Genomic DNA, 25,781 nt, shown 5'->3' with positions numbered 1-25,781 from the left:
TCCAGTTTGATTATAATGTACCTCAGAGAGGACCTTTTTGGACTGAATCTGTTTGGGGATCTTTGAGCCTCCTGAATCTGAAGGTCCATGTCTCTCTTTATACCTGGGAAGTTCTCTGCTATTATTTCATTGACTATGTTCTCAATGCCTTTTCCTTTCTCCTCCCCTTCAAGAATGCCAATGATTTGGATATTTGTGCACTTAAGGCTGTCTGCTATCTCTCTTAGATTTTATTCATTTAAAAAAAATTTTGTTTTTCTTTTGTCTGCCTGAGGTATTATGAAGAGATTGTCTTCAAGATCAGAAATTCTTTCTTCTGCTTGCTCTAGCCTGCTGCTTAAGCTCTTAGTTGTGTTTTTTTATTTCATTGAGTGATTCCTTCAGTTCCTTAAGTTCTGTTACATTCTTTAAGTAAATTTGCTTGTGAATTTCTTTGTAATTTCCTTGTAAATTTCTTTAAATTTCCTTTTAAAGTAAATTTCTTTGTTAATTTCCTCCTTCATATTCTGGATAGTTTTGCTCAGTTCACTGGGTTGTGTAACTGTGTCTTCTTGTATCTAATTGAATTTCTTTAAGATTTTTACTTGGAATTCCTTTTCAGTCATTTCAAGGCTTTTCTTCTCTATAGAGTCTGGTTTTTGAGAGTTATTGTATTCCTTTGGTGGACTCATATTTTCTTGTTTTTTCGTATTTCTAGTATCTTTATTTTGATGTCTGATCATCTGGTAGAGCAGTTCCTTCTTCTATTACTCTCCTTCCCTGGACTCCACTGGTGATCCTGCTTCCGTCAATTCAGTTGAGTGGTTGGTGGTCCGCTTGCCTAGTGGTAGTGGTTGCTGTAGCCACTGCTGTGGTAGCAGGCTGCCTTTGTGGTGTTGGTGGTTGTGGTGGTGCCTTTGGCGGTCTCTGAGCATGGTAGTGGTGGCTACAGTGTTGGTGGGCTGCTCACATGATGATGGTAGCTGCCTGACAGTGCCAGTGGTGGCAGCAACTGCAGCTGTGGTGGTTGCAGCAGCTGCTCACTTGGCTGTGGTGTTCACAATGGTGGCCCTCATCTGTGGATGTCTGCAGTGGCAGTGGGATTACCTCATGGGGGTGGTAGTTGTGCTGGAGGCTGCAACTGCCTTCATTGCATCTGTGGTGTTGGCAGTGGGATTACCTCATAGGGGCAGCTATACTACCTCCCTCATGTCTGCAGTGTCCTTGGTAGCAGTGGGATTACCTTATGGGGGTGACAATGGCACTGGCAGCTGCAACTGCCTCTCTGTGTCTGCAATGTTCTTGGCAGCAGCCGGTTTAACCCACAATGGCAGCAGTGGCGGTTGCAGCCGCCTCTCTCACTTCTGTGGAGTTCACGGCTACAGCAATGGGCCACCCACAGGACTGCTGCTCTGTGGGCATCTGTTCAGTGACTGGCAATGGTTCTGGGACTACACAATGGCTCTGGTGATGGTGGTGGCATTGGGCCCATTTCAGTCTTCTTCTGTGGGAGGAACGTGCCCTGGGCACCTCTAGTCCTCCCATCTTCTCAGAAGTCTGTTATTAAATTATTGATATAAAAATAGTTGTCCTTTCCTATGTTTTCTAAATTTGATTGGCTTTATTTCATATATACATATACATAAACAGGTTGAGTATCCCTAATCCAAAAATCTGAAATGTTCTAAAACCCGAAACTTTTTGAGTACTTACATGGTGTTCAAAGGAGCATTTCAGATTTCACATTTTTGGATTTGGGGTACTTAACTGGTCAGTATAATGCAGATTTTCCAAAATCTGAAGAAATCCAAATTTGGAAACATTTCTGGTCCCTAGCATTTCAGATAAGGGATGCTCAACCTGTATATATATATATATATATATATATACACAAATATACACACACCACACATACTTTGAGCTTCCATTTAAGCATCTGTAGTTTTAAAGTTAAGTGAAAAACATGATTTTTAAGGGAGAAATGAGAGTTACACTAGAGGATGATTAGATGTTGATTTGTTTTAAATTCTATCTCAGAATGATCTAACAAGATGAATAAATTCAAACATAGAGAAGGGTGAGTTATTTTCTTGAGGTCCACAAAACTGGTCAGGTGCATTCATGGGACTAGAGTTCTGCTCTGTGAATACTCCCTATTTTATTTTCTTTGCCTTGCTGTAAAGCTCCTCTCAGTTACTGCTAACACCATTCTTTGTCTTTCTCGCTATGTTCCACCATTCTTGCCTCCTTTCTGTAAGTCCCTTTCCTATTGGTGACCTTTCTCTTAGCTTGGAATGCTTTTCCTTCCACTCTGCAGATGGCTGATTCTTACTGTATAAGAAACACCAATGGCCTGGGAGCCTAGAGTGTGAGGTATAGTTCTGTCTTTAGCTTTCTGACTTGGCCAGTCACTTTTCTACTTCTCTGGCCTCATTTTCTTTATGTGTAAAACAAGATGAGATTCTAGATCGGTGATTTTTTTCTCAACTGGGGGTTATTTCAATATCCTCCCTGCTCCCTTTACATTCAGTGGTGTCTGGAGACAGTTTTGGTTGTCATAAATGTGTGTTTGGGGGGGGGTGGAAATTTCATCCAGTGGGTAGAGACCAGGGATGCACAGGTTAGGCACCCCCAACAAAAGAATTATCCAGTCCACAATGTGATCTAGATCTATGGTCCATTTTTGTGTTATGATTTCAAATGTAAACATTTAAATTACTTGTTTCTTATTGTTAGTATTATTTAGGGATTAGTAAATAAAATGTGTTCTTTAAATATTGTTTTTTAGTAATATTTGGTGAAGATGTTGCCTTTGGTGGAGTCTTTAGATGCACTGTTGGCTTGCGAGACAAATATGGTAAGTTAATATCTATATGAATGATATTCCTGTAGAATTTTTACTTCACAAATCTTGAAAATACAAAATATGCCTGTTTTGCCATATCCTCATTATATGGATAGGTTCCTTTTCATTTCTACATCAACCCACAGAATCCTTTGGCCTATATTTTTTCCAAATGTGTTCTAATGTTAGCGCTGATCTAGTTTATGTTACACATATTTTAATCTTCATTAAATATGTTCTTTATTATGTTATTCACCTGTGGAGAACCTTTGGCATCTTATTGCTTCCTGCCTTAGCCAGTTTCAATTCCATTGCCTCCAGTTCAAGATCCTGTCTGTTGGTCTATGTTAACAGATTTCATCTTTTAGGGGAGGGGGGCACAGAGGGGAGAAGGAGAGAGACGGAAAGGGAGAGAGAAAGAGTGATGTTAATCACATCTAAAAAATATGTTTATAGCAACATCTAGACTTGTATAACCAAATAACTGGGCTCCATAGCCTTGGCCATGTTGACATATAAAATTAACCATCTTCCTGTTTCATCACAGCTGATCTGTGTCATTTGCCTGGCATGTGATTGATTTCTGCCTGTGGCTTTTATTTATTTCATTTGATTCGGAGTGCATTTTGGCCCATCCTCGAATTCCCACTCCTTTGACTTGTGTAAGGAATGTGTTTTAACCCTTCATGGTTAGGATTCCTTTGAGGAGGTTTTAATATTTTATTTTTTCTCCCAGTCTTATCTAATCTAAAAGTCAGCCAAGCAGTTAAGGTTAGCATTACGAGGAATTGACATCTCCCTTTCTTCTTACCTTTGCCACTGCCCTGTTATGCTCATTTGTGTACACAGGGTGAGGAGTGATAGTTTTCACAATTTTTTAAAAAAATGTTGTCTCTTCCCATTCCAGTCTGTAAGGTTATGTTATACTTGAGTCCAAGAAACCACAGTATGTTCCATCTCTCCTATCAGGAGCTTCCAGCTTATTCTTTTCTCTTCCATTTGTAGCAGGTTGAGTTTCTGGGTACAGTCCCTCTGCTTCCTTCTAGCCGTCTGTCTGTAATAGCTGTTTAGAGCTTGAGATAGTCGGGCAAAAGATTTTCTTTCCTGTTCATTCAAACTCCTACACACTTTTAGATTTTTAAAAAAAACATTTACAAACCTTTATACATTTGATTTCAAAAGTAATGCACTACTTGCATCCAGTCAAGTCCTACAATTTTATCTTAATCGTTTGTCTTTCATCTGTTACCGCCTATTCTTACTGCTCTGGTATTTCAGATCTTTAATTTTCTCTGCCTGGATAGTTTCATTTTTTTTTTTAGTAATCCCCTTTCCTTTAGTCTCACCTTCCCTTCAGTCTATTCCCTCCCTTGTTGTCAGTGTGATCATTCTAAAATGTACATTTCCTAGAGGCTGGCTGGTTAGCTCAGTTGGTTAGAGTGTAGTGTTGTAACAGCAAGGTCAAGGGTTTGGATCACTGTACCAGCTGGAAAGGGGGAGGGGAATAGGAGGGGGAGGGGGGAGAAAGAAAGAGAGAGAGATAGGGAGAGAGAAAGAAAAGAAAGAAAATACACATTTCCTAGTAGGCCTTACAAAAGAGTTCTACTTATTTAGCTTCCTGACCTCGTCCACTTTATTCTTTGCTAATACTGAATTCCTGGGTGTTCCTCCTAAGCCCTCTATTGTTTTCCTTCTCTCTTCCTTTGCACATGCTCTCTGGATCTCTCTGCAATCTGGTTACCTGGCAAACTCCTATTTCTCCTTTAGGAGGTTCCTCTGTGAAGCTCTTCCTGACCCGTCAAGCACTCAAGCACTACTTTATCACTGTTCAGATTGCATTTTTTACATCTTGTAAGTTATATTGTAGTTGTTTCCCCACCGTAAAGCCACACAGCTTTTAGAAGATAGCTCCTGAAAGGCAACAGATCTTTAACCCATGTGTGTATCCCTAGCACCAAATATTGTGCAAAGCAGTATTTACTAAGTGAATGTTATTGAGTGAATGTACCTTTGCTCATTCACCAGTACAAGGTTTGCTTATCTCCCTTCAGTTATTTTGGTTGGCCTTAATTTTTTTTTTTTTTGCTTTGCTTATAAAATAGGTTAAAACAGGGAGAAACTCAACGTTTACTTGAAAAAGCCCAGTAATCGTAGTGGGCACCTGCAGGTTTATGTCTACATGGCAGAGACCTAAACTAATTAATAGCTAGTTAGCTCTTAACTTTATTAGCAGCTGCTGTGAATTTTTACAACAGCTTTAGGACTATGAATTCAAACTTTGGATAATTCCAGTTTGGTTAAGATGAACAATTAAATTACTACTACTCTCCAATGACAGTGAGTGAGCTTCTGTTTTCAGAAGTGAATAAAGGAAATGGTGAAGAGAGATATATACTAAAATAGATTTTTCTTGCGTATTCAAAAAATATCACATACTCTTTTCACAATTCTCTGTCTTTTTGAGTATATGCCAGGAATTTTTAGCTATATAGAAGCATGTCTGCTTAGCACTTTTTTCTTAAGTTAAAAGAATTTGAATACATTACATTAAATGAGTTAGCAAAGAAAACCTCTTGTGAGGGATCAGTTAGCTTTCTGGAGAGTTGAGTGTTGAGTGGGAAGGGATCAGTCAGTAGGTGGCAGCCTACACTTTGAAATGAGACTATGTCTATTGGCATGGTACCTCCTCAAAGCATTTTATATTACATTTCAAATTCCAGAATTTGAAGGAATCCAGGTTACTGACATAATATTGCATAGCTGAATTCTACTTAATATTAAAAAAGAAAGGAATTGCCTAATTAGAGGCAATGCTATAAAAAAGGAAGGAAGACAGCTATTTTGTATTTCAGATGAGGGTGGGTTTGGCACCACTAAACTGCTTCTCTCCTCCTTCCCTGCCCTTTGATAGAACAAAATAACATGAATGCTTTGAAAAGTAAAGGAAATAGAGTAGTATATCCTCATCAACACATGGTATATCAAATGGCAGCTTTAAACTCTTGAGAGCTTGTTGGGAGTTTCTGTCAGGGAATCACAGCACTCGTGATACCCTTGACGGAACAATGATCCTTTCTATTGGGGGAGGTTGTCCTCTTTGACCAAGTGTGCAGCTTTGGGAGGGACACACATGGAGCAGTGAGGGAAGAAGGGGACACTTGCCTAGCCAGCCAGATCAGCCAAATCAACCCTGGCAATCAAGGGAGTATCAGATGTTGCAGCCAGATCACCCTCACATCTGCACCTTTAAACTCTTTAGGCAACGAGATCTATTGATCAGCAGCAATAATCAAAACTAGGGTAATTCTAGGGGAGCAGGGGATAAGAGAGGGCAGTTAAAGGTAGTTGATTTGTAGTGTTGTGATTTTTGTGTTGAATGCCACATATGCTTTTGTTTATATTAGATAACAAGACAGATTCCACATTTCAAATACAAAATCTGTCCTCATTATTGTCATTTTCTGTGTGAGAGAGGTGTGTGCTTTATTCAAATAAGACTCTTGTGTGTCAGGTTTAAGATATGTTTTTGTTTAACACTATTCTGTACTGATATGTTGCTGGGCTGTGGTTGGTAGACTGTATTTGGCTCATCATTGTAGAAAACTTATGTAAGAAAAGGAACAGCAGAGGACTTGCTGAATTAGTCGAAAGGCCTAAACATCTGCCCTTTCATGGGACATGGTGTTTTTCCATTACTGTATTCATTCCTTTATACCACAAGTAAGGCTGGTCACAGCAGCTTGGGAAAACAAATATAACCACTTACTTGTTTTCTTATGTAAATATCACAGAAATTGTATAACCAGATACTTTAGTACTCTGAAGTCAGGAAGGAAAACTAGGGCACGCAAGTGGAGAAGGCAAGTTTTCATCTATAATGTGCCCATATTTGGGAGTTGATTTTGGGCCTCAGTGTGTTCATCAGTAAAGTGAAGGGAAAGGACCAGATGATCCTCATGGACCTTCCAGCACATACGTTCAGGTAACCTCTGTGCTTCTTTTTCTTTTTAGAAGGAGGGACACAATTTCTTCATGCTTTGATTCCCTTTACATTTAGAAGTTTTATGGATATAATAATTGTTATGTCATCTTGGAACCATGCGCTAGGCTACCTTAAGCACTTGATTTAATTGTTTTTGAAAAGATCCTTTTCCAGCATTTCCAGTTTTAAATTTGGGGCTGTAAACAAAATCTTTTGACTGGTCTTATACTTTTTCATTAATTATGAAATTAACATCTTCACAGAAAAAGTGACCTTCTATTGTGTGTTTCTGTTGCAAATAAAGGGTTACTTGGGTGATAGTTATATCCTTGTATTTAGTGTCAGGGTTACACTGAAGAATAGTAGTCTGTGACATGGGGTTGGGTCTCTGTGCAGTTGAAACTCGTTTTACTGAAGAAAAAACTTGATAAAATTCATGAAAATTCTTCAGCGAAAGGAAATACATGGTTTATTCCCCTGTTGAAATATATATAGTTATGACTTAAAAGCAGGTTGAATACCAGATATAGATTGTAAGATGTCTTTATTCATGGAATTTGGAGTGAAAACAGGTATTAATAAGTTGGTATAACCCTTTTTTTTCTGAAATGCTTATTAAAAAATATTTTTTAAAGGATTGTTAGTAGCTTCAAGTGCTTTTCTGACTTGAATATCAGGCACTTTAAATTGCTTCTGGTAGCTTTCTTGACCTGGTCCTCTTATCTCTCAGACCTCATCTCTTGCCATTTGCTGCCTGGAACTCTCTGCTCCTTATAGATTACAGCATAATAAAATAAATATTTGGTCTTTGTCCCTGGTTTCTGGCACAGAGCTCCTAAAATCCTTGGATAAAATAAATAAATAAATTGTGCTCCTGGTATTACAAGATTCCTTTATTTTGTAGAAGAACATATGTGGCAGAACTAGATAAAGAACATGTTTAATAGGCCTTCTTTACCCTGTGTTCTTTTTTTGGCAGCCAGCCAGCCACCTCCCAGTGTTCTTTTTTTTTTTTTTTAAATCAATTAATTTAAAAATTGGGGTAGAATATACATAACACAATATTTATCATTTTAACTGTTTTTAAGCATACAGTTCAGTGGTATTTAAGTACAGTCATGCATTGCTTTATGACAGGGATATGTTCTGAGAAATGCTTCATAAGGCGATTTTGTTGTTTTGCAAAAGTGTATTGTGAAAGGGAACAGCAGTGGATTTTCCTGCTATCTGCACTGGGCAGTAGTTGCATGAGTGTGGACCCTCTAATTATGTTACTAAGTTTCTCTGTGCCTGACTTTCCTCATCTGTTAAATAGGGATTAAAATAATACCACTCCATAAAGTTATGAAAATTAAATTACAGGTAGGGATTGTGCCTAATACTCAGCAAGCACTCAGTGAGTGTTAGCTGTTATTAACGATTGGCTTGCTATGGGGATGGGTAGAACTCAATCAAAAATGCAAGAATTCTGAAGTAGACAGCAACCCTTTCACTTGGGGTCAGACCTAATTAATGTGTTAAATGCTCGGCTCTGTATCTTAAAGGTCTGATCTACCTTTGGGAGGGTTACCCCATGGGTAAGCTAGGAACTTCTCCTCAACATATTTTGTAATAGGTTTGTTTACAGAAGCATCGCCACAGACACATGAATAATGTGTTGCTCTATAACATTTACACAGCACTAGGTGGTAGGAATTTTTCAGCTTCATTATAATCTATGGGATCACTGTCATATATATAAGGTTCATCATTGACCGAAATGATGTTATGCAGTACATGACTATACATTCACATTGTTGTGCAACCATCACCACCATGCATCACCAGAATTTTTTCTGTCTTGCAAAACTGAAATGCTATACCTGTCAAAAAATAACTCCCCATTTCCTCTCTCCCAGCCCCTGGCAACCACCATTCTATTTTCTATCTCTAAGAATCTGACTGCTCAAAGTGCCTCATATAAGTGGGATCATACAGTACTTGTACTTTTATGACTGACATTTCATTTTGCATAACATCCTCAAGGTTCATCCATGTTGTAGCATGTGTCAAAATTTCCTTCCTTTTTAAGGCTGAATAATATTTCATTATATGTATATGCCACATTTTATCATTTGTCTGTTGATGAATATTTGAGTTGCTTCTGTCTTTTGGCTATTGTGAACTTGTAGTGCTCTATGAATATGAACATACAAATATCTGTTTGTGTCACTGCTTTTAATTCTGAAGAACAAAGTTGGAGGACTCACTACCTTATTTCAGAACTTACTACAAAATGACAGTAATCAGAACAGTATGGCACTGGCATGAAGACAGACACACAGACCAATGGAATAGAATAGAGAAACCAGAAATAAATCCTCATATATATGGTCAAATGATTTCTGACAAGCTTGCCAAGACTATTCAATGGGGACAGACCATCTTTTCAACAAATGGTGCTGGGAAAACTGGATATCTATATGCAAAAGAATGAAGTGGGACCCTTACCCAACACCATATACAAAAATTAACTCAGAATGGACCAAAAACCTAAATATAAAACTAAAATCCTTAGAAGAAAATGCAGGGGAAAGGCTTCATGTCACTGGATTTGGTATTGATTTTGTGAATATGACTCCAAAGGCAACAAAAGAAAAAACAGACAAATTGAACTTTATCAAAATTAAAAACTTGTGCTTTGAATGGGGTATATTATCAATAGGGCAAAAAAGCAGCCTACAGAATGAAAGAAAATACTTGCAAATCACATGTCAGATTAAGGATTAATAACCAGAATATATAGAGAACTTATAAAACTCTACAACAATAAAACTAACAACCCAATTAAAAAATAGGCAGAAGACTTGAACAGACATTTATCTAAAGAAGATATGTAAATGACCAATGAGCACATGAAAAGATGCTCAACATCACTAATTATTAGGGAAATGCAAATCAAAACCACAATGGCATACCACTTTATACTCATTAGTATGGCTATTATCAAGAAAAGAGGAAATAACAAGTGATGTTGAAGATGTAATGGAATTGGAACGCTTGTGCACTGCTGGTGGGAATCTAAAGAGGTGCAACCACTATAGAAAACAATATGTCAGTTCATCAAAAAATTAGAATTACTGTATGATCCAGCAACATGCCTTTCTTTTTCTCTCTTTTTTAATCCAGTGAAGGAGTTATCCTAGAAAATGAGATGAAAATATTGACACATATTTTATTTAGCTTTGTTTCCCTTATTTATTGCTTTGATGACCTTTTGTGAATTTGTTTTTCCAAATAAAGAATTTAGAATCTACTAAAATTAGAATTGGTACAAGTGGTCACTGTATTTTAATTTCTCTAAAAATTAAAATGAATATATTCATGGTTGATCTGTTGACCAGTGACTTAACAAATAACATTTAAGAATCTAAGCTATTGAATATATTTTGTAGGATGCCAGAGCTGGAGAGAAATTAAGGATTTGTCTAGTCTAGTGGTTCTCAATTGGTGGTGATTTGACAATGTCTAGAGATATTTTTGGTTGTCACAACTGGTGGATGACACTGGCATCTACTGGATAGAGACCAGGGATGTTGCTCAATATCCTACCATGCACAGGACAGCCCTCCCCAGCAAACCAAGAACTATCTGGCCCAAAATATCAGTACTGCTGAGATAGAGAAACCCTGATCTAATCCATTGCCACCTAATATAGAAACTGAAGTTCTAAGAGGTTAATGTTACCAAGTTGCGCAGTGGCAAGTGGGTGAGCCAGATCTGGAGCGCAAGCTTCTCAAAACCTTATTCTAGGCTTTTTTGTACTATATTGTTTTCCCTTCTTATTTCTAAATGAGCAACTCATTTATATAAAAACATAAATACAATGAATTCTAATAAGGCAAAGCTCAAGAATTTTGATTATTCATGGTGTAAGAAGCAGCTAGCCATCAGAAACCCATATTAAAAAGCATTAAGTTGTTCTGGGGTGGCAGCAGCTGCTTTAAGAACAGTATTTTTTTCCTTAATTGATTAAACAGTAAATATTAGAGCTGCCAACAGGTGTTCTCTTTGACATTTTAAGCAACAGTTGGAATGTAATGCCAGTTTTTCTCAGTCTTATTTGACAATGATATGCTTTTAAAATTTTTGAATGTGAGCACCAGCTGGGGCTTAGGAGATAGGCTTGGATTAAAGGAGACCAGGAAAAATAGGTAATTATTGTTAGAAAAGTATAAAATTGATTCATGTATTTTTTTAACCTTCAGGATGAAGGATTAGAAAAGTGAAACTATAGTTTATTAAGAGCAATATGTATTAAAAGAATGGACAATCTTATTTTACATTTCCATTTTCAAGTATGACTTATGTTACAGGTCCACTTAATATTAGGGATGATGTTGCTAAATTAGCTTCTCAAATCTGGTGCTGAGTCTTCTGACAATCCTCTTCCATACAAGTACCTTTGATAGAAGGAAGAATACAGACTTTTTTTCTCTTCAGTATTTAGTACTTCTTTATTTTTTTTATTTTTTATTTTATTTTTTTCCCTTTTTGTCTTTTTTCGTGACTGGCAACGGATTGCAACCCTCAGTGTCGCGCCCGTACCGGACCGGGACCGGCAACGGGATCGCAACCCTCGGTGTTGCTCCCGTACCTAGCTCAGCCAGTGAGCAGCCGGTCTGTATATGGGATCCGAACCCTCGGCGGGAGCGCCGCCACACTCCCAAGCGGTGCACTGTAGCAGTGCGCCACCGGGCCGGCCCTTTAGTTTTTTTTTTTAATTGAAAAATAATTGATTAAACATATTTGTGGGGTACAGAGTTGAATATCAATTCCTGTGTACAACATGTGATGATCAAATTAGGTCAATTACATGCTCATCATTACAAAACATAATCATTCCTTGTGTCCATTAACCAGTTTCTCGCTACCCATCCCCGCCCTGCCTTTCCCACTTCTAGTAACCACAGTTCTATATTCTCCTTCTGAAAGTTCAACACACTGTTGTGATTTTTGTTTCTTTCTCTCTCTCCTTCTATCCCACTTATGAGTGAGAACATGATATTTCTCTCTCTGGGCCTGGCTTGTTTCACTTAACATAATTTTATCCATGCTCATCCATGTAGCTGCAGATGGCAGAATTTCATTCTTTTTTTATGGCTGAATGGTATTCCGTTGTGTATATATACCACATTTTCCTTATCCAGTCATCTGTCAGTGGACATTTAGGTTGGTTCCAACTCTTGGCTATTGTGAATAGAGCTGTGATCAACATAGGAGTGCAGGTATCCCTTCAGCATGATGATTTACTGTTGGATCATATGACAGTTCTCCCTATAATTGTTTGAGAAACCTCCATGCTGTTTTCCATAGTGGTTGTACTAATTTACAGTCCCACCAGCAGTGTAGGAGTGTACATTGTTCACCCTCTTTTTGATTACAGCCAGTCTAACTGGGGTGATATATCTCAGTGTGGTTTTGATTTGCATTTCCTGATGATTAGTGATGTTGAGCATTTTTTCATATACTTATTGGATATTTGTAGGTCTTCTTTTGAGAAATGTCTGTTCAACTCCCTTGCTCATTTTTTCATCAGATTATTTACTTTTTTACTGATAAGTTGTTTGAGTTCTTGTATATTCTGGATATTAATTCCTTGTTGGATGTATAGTTTGCAAATATTTTCTCCCATTCTATAGGTTGTCTTTTCTCTCTGTTGATTGTTCCTTTGCTGTGTAGAAACTTTTTAGTTTGATTTAATTCCATTTGTTTATTTTTCCTTGTGTTGCCTGTGCTTTTGAGGTCTCATTCATAAAGTCTTTGCCCAGTTCTACATCCTGAAGTGTTTCTCTTCTAGGAGTTTTATAGTTTTAGATCTGATGTGAGAGTCTTTAATGTATTTTGAGTTGATTTTGGTATTTGATGAGATGTATGGGTCTAGTTTCATTCTTTTATACATAGATATCCACTTTTCCCAGCACCATTTTCTGAAGAGGTTGTCCTTTCCTCAATGTATAATATTCTTGGTGCCTTTGTCAAAGATTAGTTGGCTATAAGTATATGGATTGGTTTCTGGGTTCTCTATTCTCTTCCGTTGGTCTATGTGTCTGTTTTTATGCCAGTACCATGGTATTCTAGTTACTGTACCTTTGTAGTGTAGTTTGAAGTCAGGTAGTATAATGGTTCCAGCTTTCTTTTTTTTGCTCAGGATTGCTTTGGCTATTCAGGGTCCTATTGTTCCATATGAATTTTAGGATTTTTTTTCTATTTCAGTGAAGAATGCCATTGGTGTTTTGACAGGGATTGCACTGAATCTGTAGATGGCTTTGGGTATTATGGACATTTTCATTGTGTTAGTTCTTCCAATCCAGTAACAGAATATCTTTCCATCTTTTTGTATTCTCTTTAATTTCTTTCAGAAGATTTCTCTTTTATAGTTCTCATTGTAGAGATCTTTCACCTCCTTGGTTAAATTTATTCCTAGGTATTTTATTCTTTGGTAGCTATTGTAAATGGGCTTTCTTTCTTTCTTTTTTTTGTCTTTTTCCGTGTCCGGCAACGGATCGCAACCCTCAGTGTCGCCCCCGTACCGGACCGGGACCGGCAACGGGATCGCAGCCCTCGGCGTTGCCCCCGTGCCTCGCTTAGCCAGTGAGCGGGATCCGGTCTGTATGTGGGATCCGAACCCTCGGCGGGAGCGCCGCTGTGCTTCCCAAGCGGCGCACTATAGCAGTGCGCCACCGGGCCGGCCCGGGCTTGCTTTCTTGATTATTTTTTTTTTTCCTGCTTGTTCATTCTTGGTGTATAAAAATACTACTGAGTTTTGTGTATTCATTTTGTATCCTGCAACTTTGCTGAATTTATCAGCTCTAAGAATTTTTTGGTACAGTCTTTTGTTGCCTGTGCTTTGAGGTCTTATTCATAAAGTCTTTGCCCAATCCTACATCCTGAAGTGTTTCCCCTCTGTTTTCTTCATATAGGATCATGTCATTTGGGAAGAGGGACCATTTGACTTCATCTTTTCCATTTTTGATGGCCTTTATTTCTTTCTCTTTCCTGATTGTTCTGGCTAACACTTCTAACACTGTATTGAATTGGTGTGGGGAGAGTTGAGCATTCTTGTCTTGTTCCTGTTCTTAAAGGAAAACCTTTTAGCTGTTCCCCATTTAGGAGGATGACGGTAGTGGGTTTGTTATAAATAGCTTTTTTTGGGTTGAGATACTTTCCTTCTACATGTAATTTGTTAAGAGTCTTTATCATGAAGGGATGCTGAATTTTGTCACGTGCTTTTTCTGTGTCTATTGAGGTAATCTTATGGTTTTTGTCCTTGATTTTGTTGATGTGGTGTATCACATTTACTAGTTTGCATATATTGAACCATCCTTGCCTGGGATGAATCCCACTTAATCGTGATGTATAATCTTTTTGATGTGCTGCTATTTTGTTTCCTAATATTTTGTTGAGAATTTTTGCATCTATGTTCATCACAGATGTCCTCTATCTTTCTTTTTTAATTGTGTCTTAGTCTGATTTTGGTATCAGGGTGATGCTGGCCTCATAGAATGAGTTTGGGAGAATGGCCTCTGTTTCAATATTTTGGAATAGTTTGAAGAGAATTGGTATTATATCTTCTTTAAAGGCTTGATAGAATTCATCAGTGAAGCCATGTGGTCCTGGGCTTTTCTTTTTCTTTTCTTTCTTTTTTTTAAAAGACGACTGGTAAGGGGATCCCAACCCTTGACTTGGTGTTGCCAGCACCATGCTCTCTGAAGCGAGCTAACGGGCCATCCCTATATAGAGATCTGAACCCATGGCGTTGGTGCTATCAGGACCACATTCTCCCAAGTGAGCCATGGGCTGGCTCCCTGGGCTTTTCTTTGTTGGGAGACTGCTGATTACTGCTTCAATCTTGTTGCTTGTTATTGGTCTGTTTTCTATTTCTTCTTGGTTCAGTCTTTGTAGTTTGTATAAGTCCAGAAATTTATCCATTTCCTCCAGATTTTCAAATTGGTTGGTATATAGTTGTTCATAATAGTCTGTAATGATTCTTTGTATTTTGTGGTATTGATTATAATGTCTCCTGTTTCATTTCTGATTTTTGTTATTTTTGTCTTCTTTATTTTTTCTTTAGTTAATGTGGCCAGTAGCTTGTCTTTTTTTTTTGTCTTCTCAAAAAAATAACTTTTTGTATCATTGATCTTTTTTTTTTGGATTCTTTCGGTTTCTTTCATTTAGTTCTGCTCTGATCCTAATTATTTCTTTCTGTCTACTAGTTTTGGGATTGGATTGTTCTGTTTTTTCTAGTTCTTTGAAGTATAATGTTAGGTTGTTTATTTCAAGTCTTTTTATTCTTTTGATGTAAGCACTTATTGCAATAAATATCCCTCTTAGTACTGCTTTTGCAGTGTCCCATAGGTTTTGGTAAGTAGTGCTTGTATTTTCATTTGTTTCAAGGAATTTTTTGATGTCCTGCTTTATTTCTTCATTGACCCATTGCTTGTTCAGAAGCATGTTGATTAATTTCCATTTATTTATATAGTTTCCAAAGTTTTGTTAGTTGTTAATTTCTAATTTTATTCCATTGTGGTTTGAAAATATACTTGATATGATTTCAGTCTTAAAATTTGTTGAGACTTAATTTGTGGCCTAACATGTGGTCTCTCCTGGAGAATGGTCTGTGTGCTCATCAGAATAATGTATATTATGTTGTTGTTGGGTGAAATGATCTGTATACATCTGTCAAGTCCATATGGTTTAAAGTTCCATTTAAATTCAATAGTTTCCTGCTAATTCTTTGTCAGGATGATCTGTCCACTCCTGAGAGTGGCGTTTATAGTTCCCAACTATTACAGTGTTTGGGTCTATCTCTCCCCTTAGATCCAATAATCGTTGATCTGGGTGCTTGGATGTTAGGTGCATATATATTTACGATATATCTTCTTGCTGCATTGGTCCTTTTGTCATCATATAGTGTCCTTCTTTGTCTCTTTTTATAGTTCTTACTTTTAAGTCTGTTTTATCTGGTATAAGTATGGCATCTCCTTCTCATTTTGGTTTCCCTTTTTGTGGAATGTCTTTTTCCATCCCTTCACTATTCGTCTTTTTTTATCTTTATTGGTGAAGTGAGTTTTTTGCAGGCAATATATAGTTGGATCTAGTTTTTAACTTTTTCAGCCAGTCTATCTTTTAAGTGGGGAATTTAATACATTTACATTCAGGGTTGTTATCAAAAGGTATTGCCTTATTGCTGCCATTTTACGAATTTCTTTTTGGTTGTTTTTTATTTATTTTGTTCCTTTTTTTCTCTTTCGTGGTTTTTCTTTGCTGTTGTTGTTTTTTTGTAGTGATAAGATATATTTTCTTTCTCTTTCTTATTTGTGTATCAGTTCTACTAGTAGTTTTCATTTTTTCTTGTGTATTTATGGTGACATATATTACTCTTTTGATTCCAGATGTAGGACTCCCTTTAGGATTTGTTGTTGGGCTGGTTTTGTGGTGGTGAATTCCCAAAGTTTTTGTTTTTCTGGGAAAGATAGTATTTCTTCTTCATTTGTGAAGGAAAGCTTTGCTGGATATAGTATTTTTGGTCAGCAGTTTTCTCTTTTAGCACTTGAATATGTCATTACATTCTCTCCTGGCCTGTAGGGTTTCTCTTGAGAAGTCTGCTGTTAGCCTGATGGGGATTCCCTTATTCGTGATTTGATGCTTTTCTCTTGCTGTTTCTATAATTCTTTCTTTAACTAGATATTTTTAATTATCTTATTTTTGACAGCTCACTGTCTAACTTTTGCATATTGATTCCAGTGATTTTTCTTTACTTTTTATATATGCAGAATTCCTTCTTATTTTGTTTGAATATAATTTTTGAATGATAATGCTTTTTTTTTTTTTTGCTTTAAATTTCCCATTTTAGCCATAGATTATGGGGGAATTGGTACATATAGTATAAGTTTTTATTCTGCTTTTCTTTTTTTTTTTTTCAGCTGGCTGGTAGGGGGATCTGAACCCATGACCTTGGGATTATAAGGCTGTGCTCTAAACAACTGAGCTAACTGGCCAACCAGTTAGTGAATAATTCATATTAGACCTTAAAAATTAGATAAAATACAAATATAAATTGAAATTTTAGGAGATATTTAACATAAAATGATATCCGCTAAAAAGATGAATCACATCTAAGGTGAGTTTATAAATACTATGTATTACTGCTCAGGTTGAATGTCAGTTATTGTGTGAATTCCTGCCATTCCTGGCTATGACTGACCTGTACATAAAGGCAGATTAGACATGTTATTATAACTACTATAATTGTGTATTCAGCCATTTTTCTTTCATATACAATAACACCTTTTAGAGGGACATAGGAGTCCCTTTGGGACAATGAGAGTAGGCCTAAAAACATATTAAATACAATATGTTTACAATATAATTATAAAGTTTGCAATTTTTGATAAATTTGCAAAATTCAGTAGTGATTATGTCTCTTTTTCATTCACCCCTTTGATTTTCATGTTCCAGTATTGGTGATGATGGGGTAGAGGATGTTAAATTAATTTTGCTTTTATGCTCCCTTGACCTAACTGTTTAAGACTATTATATTTATCTTTTGTCATAGTCATTTTTTTGTTTTTCAGTGAAAAGCTACAGGCAGTGAAGGAATTAAAAATGGACCCACTCCTACTGCTATTTTGGAGATTCACAGAGTAGCTTAAATCAGTCCAGTTACAAAAAATACACGTTTTTCTTTTTTCTTCCAACAGCATTGCTTCCTCCTTTATTTTACATTCTCAGAGTTAATTGATAATCCTTGGAGATTCCTTCAACCAAAGTTCTCAAAATTAAAAATAAGCCAGTGAAGAGTATCAGTGAATATAGCCAATTTAGATTCTCAAAATTGCCAGGGCTGAAGGAGGATCAGTATAATAATTTTTACAGAACAGTTCAGATTGGCCAGTATCTGGGAAGGTCTATTTTGTTCATCTTGAGGAAACAGATTACTAAGTCTGTTAAATTACAACTGAGAATGTTCTTCCTTCCAGAAGTTGCATGCCTGATGGCCATGGCAGCTGTATGGCAACTTCACATTGCCGTTGTGCTTAAATAATTGAGTTGTGTCATCACTTACCTGAGGTCACTTAACTGTCTCAGGCAGTTGGAATCTAAATGTGTGGATTATTACACAGCTGGACATTCTGTGCCTCTAATTCGAATGTGCTATTCCACTGTTTAGTACCTTAAATTCAGTTATAACATTATATTATAATAATAATTAAGTTCACTAGGAAAAAATATTTTCCAGTCAAACTAGGTGTAGCCAATAAAAACAGCCCTGCATGGAGGACAGCATTAATGTCACTTGCCAGATATTTTTTGAGCAAGACTGCCTATGTAAAAGTCATGGAGGATTGGAGTACAGTGCTTTGTTTTCTGTTCCCATTTTACATAGATGAGATTTCTCAGTTGCTTTGATTGGCAGAGTTGATGAAGGATCAATTAGGTAAAGATTGGCAAATGTCATGTGCTAAGAAATCACTTGGGAAGCTTGTTGGACAAGAAGGTTTCTGTTTCTTGGTGAGCAGCTATACCCAAAGGCAGCTTTAGAAGTGAAGTGCTTGACCTTCTCTTGTGGCATCCTGCCATTCCTCTCCCCCAGGTCCTGTGGCAGCCAGCCAGAAGTGGTGGCATCTGGCCAACCATGAATTAGACAAAGGATTCTTATTCTGTAGTTTTGGCTTATGGAAACTCAAGCATCTTTAATAATAAGGAATTTCTTCTCAATTTTTGGGCAGGCCGTTAATTTAACTCATCTTTTCCTCTTTTCTGGTCTTTGCCAGGTTGGAGTCCAGTAGAAACAAAGAAACTTGTTTCTAAGCCAAAAGAGAACACACACGATCCCAATAATTAAGATAAATTCTTAATTAATCAAGATTCTATAGACACTGAATTTGAGCATCTCATTCTTAAAAAAAGAGGTTCTTCAAAACTCAAAACTTAAATTTCTTAATTCTTTAATCAAAGAAAGGAAAGGAGCATATTAAATGGCATGAACCCATTGTATTTATTTAAATCTAAATTAAACACTTGGTGGACATTAAAGAGAAAGCTTCCACAATGTTCTGAACAAATTCTTAAGTCCAATAAGGCAACTCAGTCATTTGCCTGAAGAGGACACTTTTTCTTTTGTCAGATACAGATACGGTGGCATTTCTGCTCAAGGACCATTTAGCCATTGAGCTTTTAATTATTATGTATATACACATCAAAGAGGGTTGCAACTCTGCTCAGAATGTATAACTCTTTATATAAAAAGATGAAGGTGTAGTATTTTGACATGCTGTTATTGCACTAGTTATGTTCTCTTTAACAGCTTCATTCATTCCACAATCTGCTGAAAGTGTATCAGGAGGGTATAAAGTTACAGCAATAGCTACACGACTATGCCAGTTGTTGGGTTGAGGCAATAGCTATGCCATTTGTATTGTCAGGGCTAGGGCTCAAACCCTTAAAACGATTGTACAGACTGGATCACCAGACCCCTCACATGCCAGGCTGGGTCACCAGACCCCTCACACGCAGGTCCATGCTAGGTAGTTGGGAAAGGTCCTGTGAGCCATTGGCAGACAACACGATCTTGGTCCTCAGCAGCGGCAGCAGTAGCATCTTACAGCAACAGCAACAGCAGCAGCAGTAGCAGTGGCGGCGGTAGCGTTTCAAGGCATCCTGGGGGCACTGGCAGCAGCAGCAGTAGCGGCCTCCCTGTTGCCCCCCCTGGGGGCATCCTGGGGGTGGGAGGTGCCATGGATCAGAGCCACTCATCCTTTATACTTAAGTCCATAACCCAGGACACCTAGGTGCACATGCGCAATTACATTAGACAACCAAGGAACACCTGGGTGCACATGCATATTTACATCAAATGCTCGGCAAGATTCTGAACATCTGAGGGGCCCTGACCATTTTCCTATATTTTCCCAACAGAGGGGAACTTGGATCTGCTGGGAACCTCCAACCTACCCAGCCTCTCCTGATTTCACTCAGATACTTGTTAGCAGAATTTGAGCCAGATAGTCTCAGTGAAGCATTTGCCTCATTCAGGTTTTGCTAAATTACCTTTATTTGCCTTCATATCTCATTCATAGTTTCTCTCTTAGAGCGTGGGGGAGAAGGCAGTATATGACACAGCTTTAGCTCTCATTACATTTAAAGATTTCAGTAAAGTAAAATTTCAGTAATATTTGTTCTCAATTTTTTCAGCTTAAGTGATCCTTAGCTCTAGTATTCATTTTATTAAGGGAAGTACAGCCAAGTTACTTCAGAATCTTTCACTGTTTAAATTTTCTTGTAACAGTATAGTGCCACTGCTATCATTATTTCCATGTCACCTCCCATTTCTCCCAGAATAATCTCTGTGTTTCAAGGAAGTACAGGATCAGAGAATAGGGATCGTTCTTAATGAGTTGTACATTGATACATGATTTTCACTTACATAATGTATCAAGATTTCCTTGCTCAGTTTTATTTTTGCTGGTCTCCTTCTGGTATTATTTGTATCTATTTTGGTCTCTTAATTTCTATTGAATTGCTAAGGGATTAGGTCCAGTTGTCAGCATTCAATGTATTTTCTCACTTCCAGACCACATGGAATCTTCTTGTGGATGCTTTAGCAGTTGGTCAGTGCCTTGCCTTGCGTGTCCTCTTCTTGCGATCACTGTGCATAACCATAAGTGGACTTATGGCTACTTATTACTTAGGATTGAGTGGACTCTCCATCCTCTGGAGTATAGCCCAAAAAAAGGAGATGAAGAGGCCTCTGTTAATGGTGCAGTGACATAAGGATCTGTGGTCCCTGGCTTTGCTAACATTGTGGTATCAGGGGTAACAGAGAAGACTTTAATCTTCATCAGTTCCCCAAACCACTTAATGCATACATCAAATCTTAGTAAAAACAATGGGCTTGCTATGAAAATGTAAATTTAAGACAAGCCCTCTGGCTTTGGTTTTTGACTGGAATGGTTCCCCTAAGCTCTCCAATATAGATATTCTGGAGCCTCACTGCCTGGCAACTCCACTGGTTTTATTTGTTTGGGTCAGTTTTATATATTCTGCAGAACTGGAAGGTTGCCACTCAAAATAGCCCTGGTTTCATTCACACATGTGATATGATTGCTGGGCCAACTGCTCACAGTTGTGAAGGGATAACAAGTTGACAATGGGCTGAAGTATACTCTATAAAGAGAGGCTGGCATTGACTCTTACTGTTGCCATACTGACTAGTGGGCACAGGAAGTAGGTAGTTAATATTAAAGTACCATTTGACGTGTAAAAAAAATCACTAAACTTTGCCTAAGCTAAGGCACTTCTTTAGTATGTCCTGGGATCACTCAAATTATTTTCTTAATTACAGAGTACAATTTATTAGGCCCAAGAGCTTGTTGGAGATGCCATCCTAGGAAGGTAGGTGCTTTCCGCTTGTGTTTGTGTACGTCTGTGGGATAAGGATTCGAAACTGGTCTCAGACAGCTGCAGCACAGTTCATTTTACAGCACTGCTTCCTGCCCTTGTCCATATGTTGCAATGCTGATGCTTAGGTCTCACACCAGAGATTCCGAGTTACTGGTATGAGGTGTGGCAAGAGTGTTGCAGTTTTAGAAAGTTCCCAGGTGATTCAAATGTGCAGCCAAGTTTGAAAACTACTGCTCTAGAAGCTATGAAAAATTTTAAGATGTGGGCCCTACCTTTAAGGAAATCACGGTATACAAAGGCTAAAGCATAATTGTGTGGTAAGTAAAATAACAGTGTAAAAATGAAATAATATGAAATTATGTAAGAAATGCCCAGAAGCTTTGTTTGTTTCTTTTATTTAGGCTAGAATTTAAGTGGCAGAGGGTGAATTAAATTGTGCACTGACAGTTTCGATAGAAAATGGCAGCTGAGACTGCTGGAAAAAGAGAACATTGAACATAGGCATCTACTTTTGTTCCCTTTCAAAACCCCACTGAAACATCAAGGGATCTTCTTTTGTAAAGTCCTAAATCCACAAGGACAAGGAGAATGGGATTGGAGACCATCTGAACCATATGTTAGAAGCTGGAAGGTAAACGGCTTGATAGGCTTAGAAAAACAATCCGGAGTGGGCAGTGGGGCAGCCAAGAACCAGCCTGGTTTACATCAAAGAATTCCCCAAAGGCTCAGGAATTAGCAACATTGAGTATCCCTGGGAATAAGGATGAAGAGGGTGGGGTTCTACAATATGGAGAATTGGTTGAAAGTCTTTTTAAGAAGCCCTCAGATTTCCAGCTTCCTTCTACCACCTGGCAGAATCCTGGAGGTTAATTCTCCAGGGAGAGGGTAAAACACATCTAGCTGTAAGGGAGGCTGGGAAATATAGTCTTTATTCTGTGTGGCTGTGTGCCCAGCTAAAACTCTGGGGTTTTGTTACTGTAGCAGAAGGGGGGAATGAATATTGGGGGACACTTAGCAGTTAGTACTTTGCATGTACGCAGAGGCATTTGCTACATTAGCATAATAATATTGATAATGATAACGATGGTGATGGTAACAGTAGCAGCAAAAGCTTATAGTACTTTTTATATGCCCAGCACTGTTTGAAGAATGTTACATAGGTTAACTCACCCAATCCTCACATCTTGTGAAGTTCTATTATTATCCCACTTTGCAGATACAGAAAATGAGACACAAAAAGGTTAAGTAACTTCTCCAAGTTTTCACAACTAGAACCATGCCTGAGATCTCATCTTTCTGTGATTGAACCTGACATTGTAATTAAGTTTCAAAAGAACCTGATTTCTAATTAATGTTGTTCATTGTATTGGCTTTTGTGTTCTCTTTGAAAAAAAATGATTTTACTGATATATATGCTCAATAAAGATAAGGAGTAATTACTTATGAGTTTTATAAAACCATTTTATGTTTGTACATACTCAAGTAGCATTAGAATACAAATGACATTTGTTGTCTATTAATTTTAGAGGTTTGTATATTTTGAACACTGTCACAGAAGGTGGCGAGTGAGTGAAATGGTTAAATTGGTAATTTAGAACATAACTTTGGCCACAGAGTGCTAGGAAGCTGACACTAAAGGCAGGTGATACTAGAAGTGAGGTGATGGCTGAGTCCAAAGTTTTTTAAATGTCAGTGTGCATTAGAAGCAACTGTAAGGCTTGTTAAAATAACAGATTTTTGGATCCCACCTCCAGGATTTCTGATTTAATAGGTCTGAGGTGGGGCCCAAGGATTTTCTAACAGGTTTCCAGATGCGGCTGCTACTACTGATCTGAGAACCACACTTTGAGAACCACTACATCTATCTCAGAGATGATGAGAGTCTAGACTGTAGCAGTGGATGGCGACAAGCTGGGGAGTAGAGTCGGTCAGGGAGAATTGATAGGACTTGAAATTCTTTGGAAGTTGAGGCAAATGGAAAGGAAAGGTTCTAGGGCAATTGTGAGGGGTTAAATATTGAATGAAAGATAGACTGAAACGTTTGTACTGGGTGTAGCAGTTAGGAGGCCTTTGGTGCCTTGCTGACCTAAATAAGCATTTTTCCATGGAAAAGTAGGGTCAGAAATAGGTTAGAAGACTAAGGCTTTGGGGAGATACAATTAAATCCTTTGATATCACATAGAATAAATGTAGGTTTCTTTAATTCTGAAATGCTGAATTATACTCTGTACAGCTTATTTTAGCTGGCCATCTGATTTGGACCAAACTAAATGCTTCCATCATGTTAGGTTTCAAGACCCTTTCAGGCTTTCCACTGACCTTTTGTTTGAAAATGGATCTGGCTTTAAAAACGTGTCTATGTAAACTTTATTTCAAGTGAAACATCCTTCTGCAGGTATGCTTATTAGTTTCAGATCAGGGTAGAAGCCTTATTTCTGCTTGCATTTTCTTATGTATGGTGACTCAAGCTCTGCCTGCCTCTTGGATCTTGCCTGTGGATCCTCAAAACAACTCATATTTAAAACTTCAGAGTTGTCAAGTTGTTGGTTTTATTTTGTAGTTTCTCTTACTGCTGTTTGTACTGTCCCTATTACAGTTCGTACCTTCATTACTTTTGATCTGTATGATTATATTTGTCATGAGAGTCTTTGTTCTCACTATTCTTCCTAATCTAGTTCATATTATATACATCTATCTGTGAGATTGTTTTCCTAAATTATAGCTGTGATCACAGCACTCCCTTGCATAAAATCTTCACCATGTTTAATAGTACAGTCCAGTTTTCGTAGCTTAGTATTTAAGATATAAAGTGATCTGGCTTCAACTTTTGTTTCCAGCTTCAGTTTTCCCCCCACATTCTTGGCTGCATTCATATTACCCATCAGTTGCACCCTGTCTTCTCTGAACCTCTCTGCCTTTCTACCCTCTCTCTGCGTCAAGTCCAACGTCTACTTCCAGATCTTGCATGTCTTCCTCATAGCCTCTGCAACCTAGAAGCAATCCCTCGCAACTGTCCTTGTCTGCTTCCATCTAGCACTGCATCTATAACTCATTATATTTTCTGCCATGTATTTACTTATCTATATGATTCACCTTCATGTCTCCCATGATGTCCATAATAGTGCCAAACACAAAGATTGGTTGAATGAATGGAAGAATGAGAAGCCAGTTGTCATGATTTAGTGCAAGTAAGGGAAATAAAATGATGATTCATTTAACTGACAAGTAAGTGTATTGCATATCAGTGAATGACTTTCTAATGGAATTTTCTAAAGCTGCTGTGAGTGAGGGTTTACGGGACCTCTCCAAAGTATAGTCAATCAACTGTCATCTCTTTTGATTGTTCAGAAATCCTTTTTATTTAACTTCTTTGTTTTTAATTGTGTTCTAGATATTCCAGTGAGCCGAAAACTGTTCTTAATATATGTAGATCTCACTATATTATGTTGTTTTGACAAGCTTGTTAGGCATCTGGATGACATGTGTATATGTGTGTATTTATATACACATGAATTTATACATATTTTACCTAAGATTAATATGGGCCAACTGTGTTTTCTACACAATGGAATATTAGATGAGTTAATGGACTTACCAGCCTGATTAATGATCTATACTAGTTACTTTCAGCTTTTTGATAAATTCCATTGATGCATTTTCTGATTTTGCTTTTATTTACTCATTGGAGTGTGAACTAGAAAAGTGCTGTAAACAAGTAATTAGATTGCAGAGGTAATCTGTGGGATTTGTTGGTTATAATTGATTTTAGAGGAAGAAGCATCTAGAGCTAGTGTAAGAAAATATTATGCTATAAATTATAAAAATTATAAAACATTTTAGATTTAGAATAGAATGATATAATTTAATTTTCAAAGCGAACTTCTTTTCTTTTTGGCCAAAGATCAATCATTTGGTGCTTTTAAGCTGTATTGCTTTGGGGACCATATTATGGGTTGTAATTATGGTATCTGTGTTTAGCTCTGCCTGTTATGTGGCCTTGAATTAGTTCCTATAGCAGTGAGATTCACAGATATTTTAAAAAGAGCAGATATAGTTAATAAATGTTGTTTATTTTCTGGTTAGAACTGATTCTTCATTCTCTTGAGAGAATTTATTAATAGCTCTTCAATTTGGACTATGAATTGGTTTAATGTCAACCTTCTCCTGTTTACAAAGGGGAACGGTCATTTATTTTTCATGCTTCTTTGTCATGTTGTTCCCTTTGCTTCTGAGAAAAGGGCACCAACCAATTTAGAGGGGGAAGTTTAGGCTATTTATAAAGCTAGGCAGGTTAATTGAAATTGACAGCTTGGTAATGTCATCCTTGGTGAATGACGCACATGGGTTTTAGATGATGTTGGCGTGCTGTTTTCACTTATAGTCAGGAATCAGCTGGAGGAATTTTTGTGCTTTGAGCTTTTTGTGTTGACATAGGTACTGGGTACAGATATGTTTTAGGAAACATTTCATTTCCATATAAATGAAGGAAGATTAAAAAGAAAAATTTAGATGGCTTGCCCTTAAATCCCA

The 25,781-nt window shown here is 37.5% G+C and overlaps 1 protein-coding gene across 1 annotated transcript in view; it reads left to right on the top strand.

Moving 5' to 3' along the window:
* BCKDHB (branched chain keto acid dehydrogenase E1, beta polypeptide) overlaps nucleotides 1–25,781 on the top strand; it is a 65,261-nt gene that overhangs the window by 18,280 nt on the left and 21,200 nt on the right. Inside the window, exon 3 of the mRNA XM_008584014.1 lies at nucleotides 2,768–2,836. Within this exon, the coding sequence (XP_008582236.1) occupies nucleotides 2,768–2,836 (69 nt within the window). The remainder of the gene's footprint in view (nucleotides 1–2,767; nucleotides 2,837–25,781) is intronic.

Source organism: Galeopterus variegatus, unplaced genomic scaffold (genome assembly GCF_000696425.1).
Source record: "Galeopterus variegatus unplaced genomic scaffold, G_variegatus-3.0.2 Scaffold3127, whole genome shotgun sequence".
Lineage (NCBI taxonomy): Eukaryota > Metazoa > Chordata > Mammalia > Dermoptera > Cynocephalidae > Galeopterus > Galeopterus variegatus.
The sequence above is the reverse complement of the archived record's forward strand: the minus strand, read 5'-3'. Positions and strand labels throughout refer to the sequence as shown.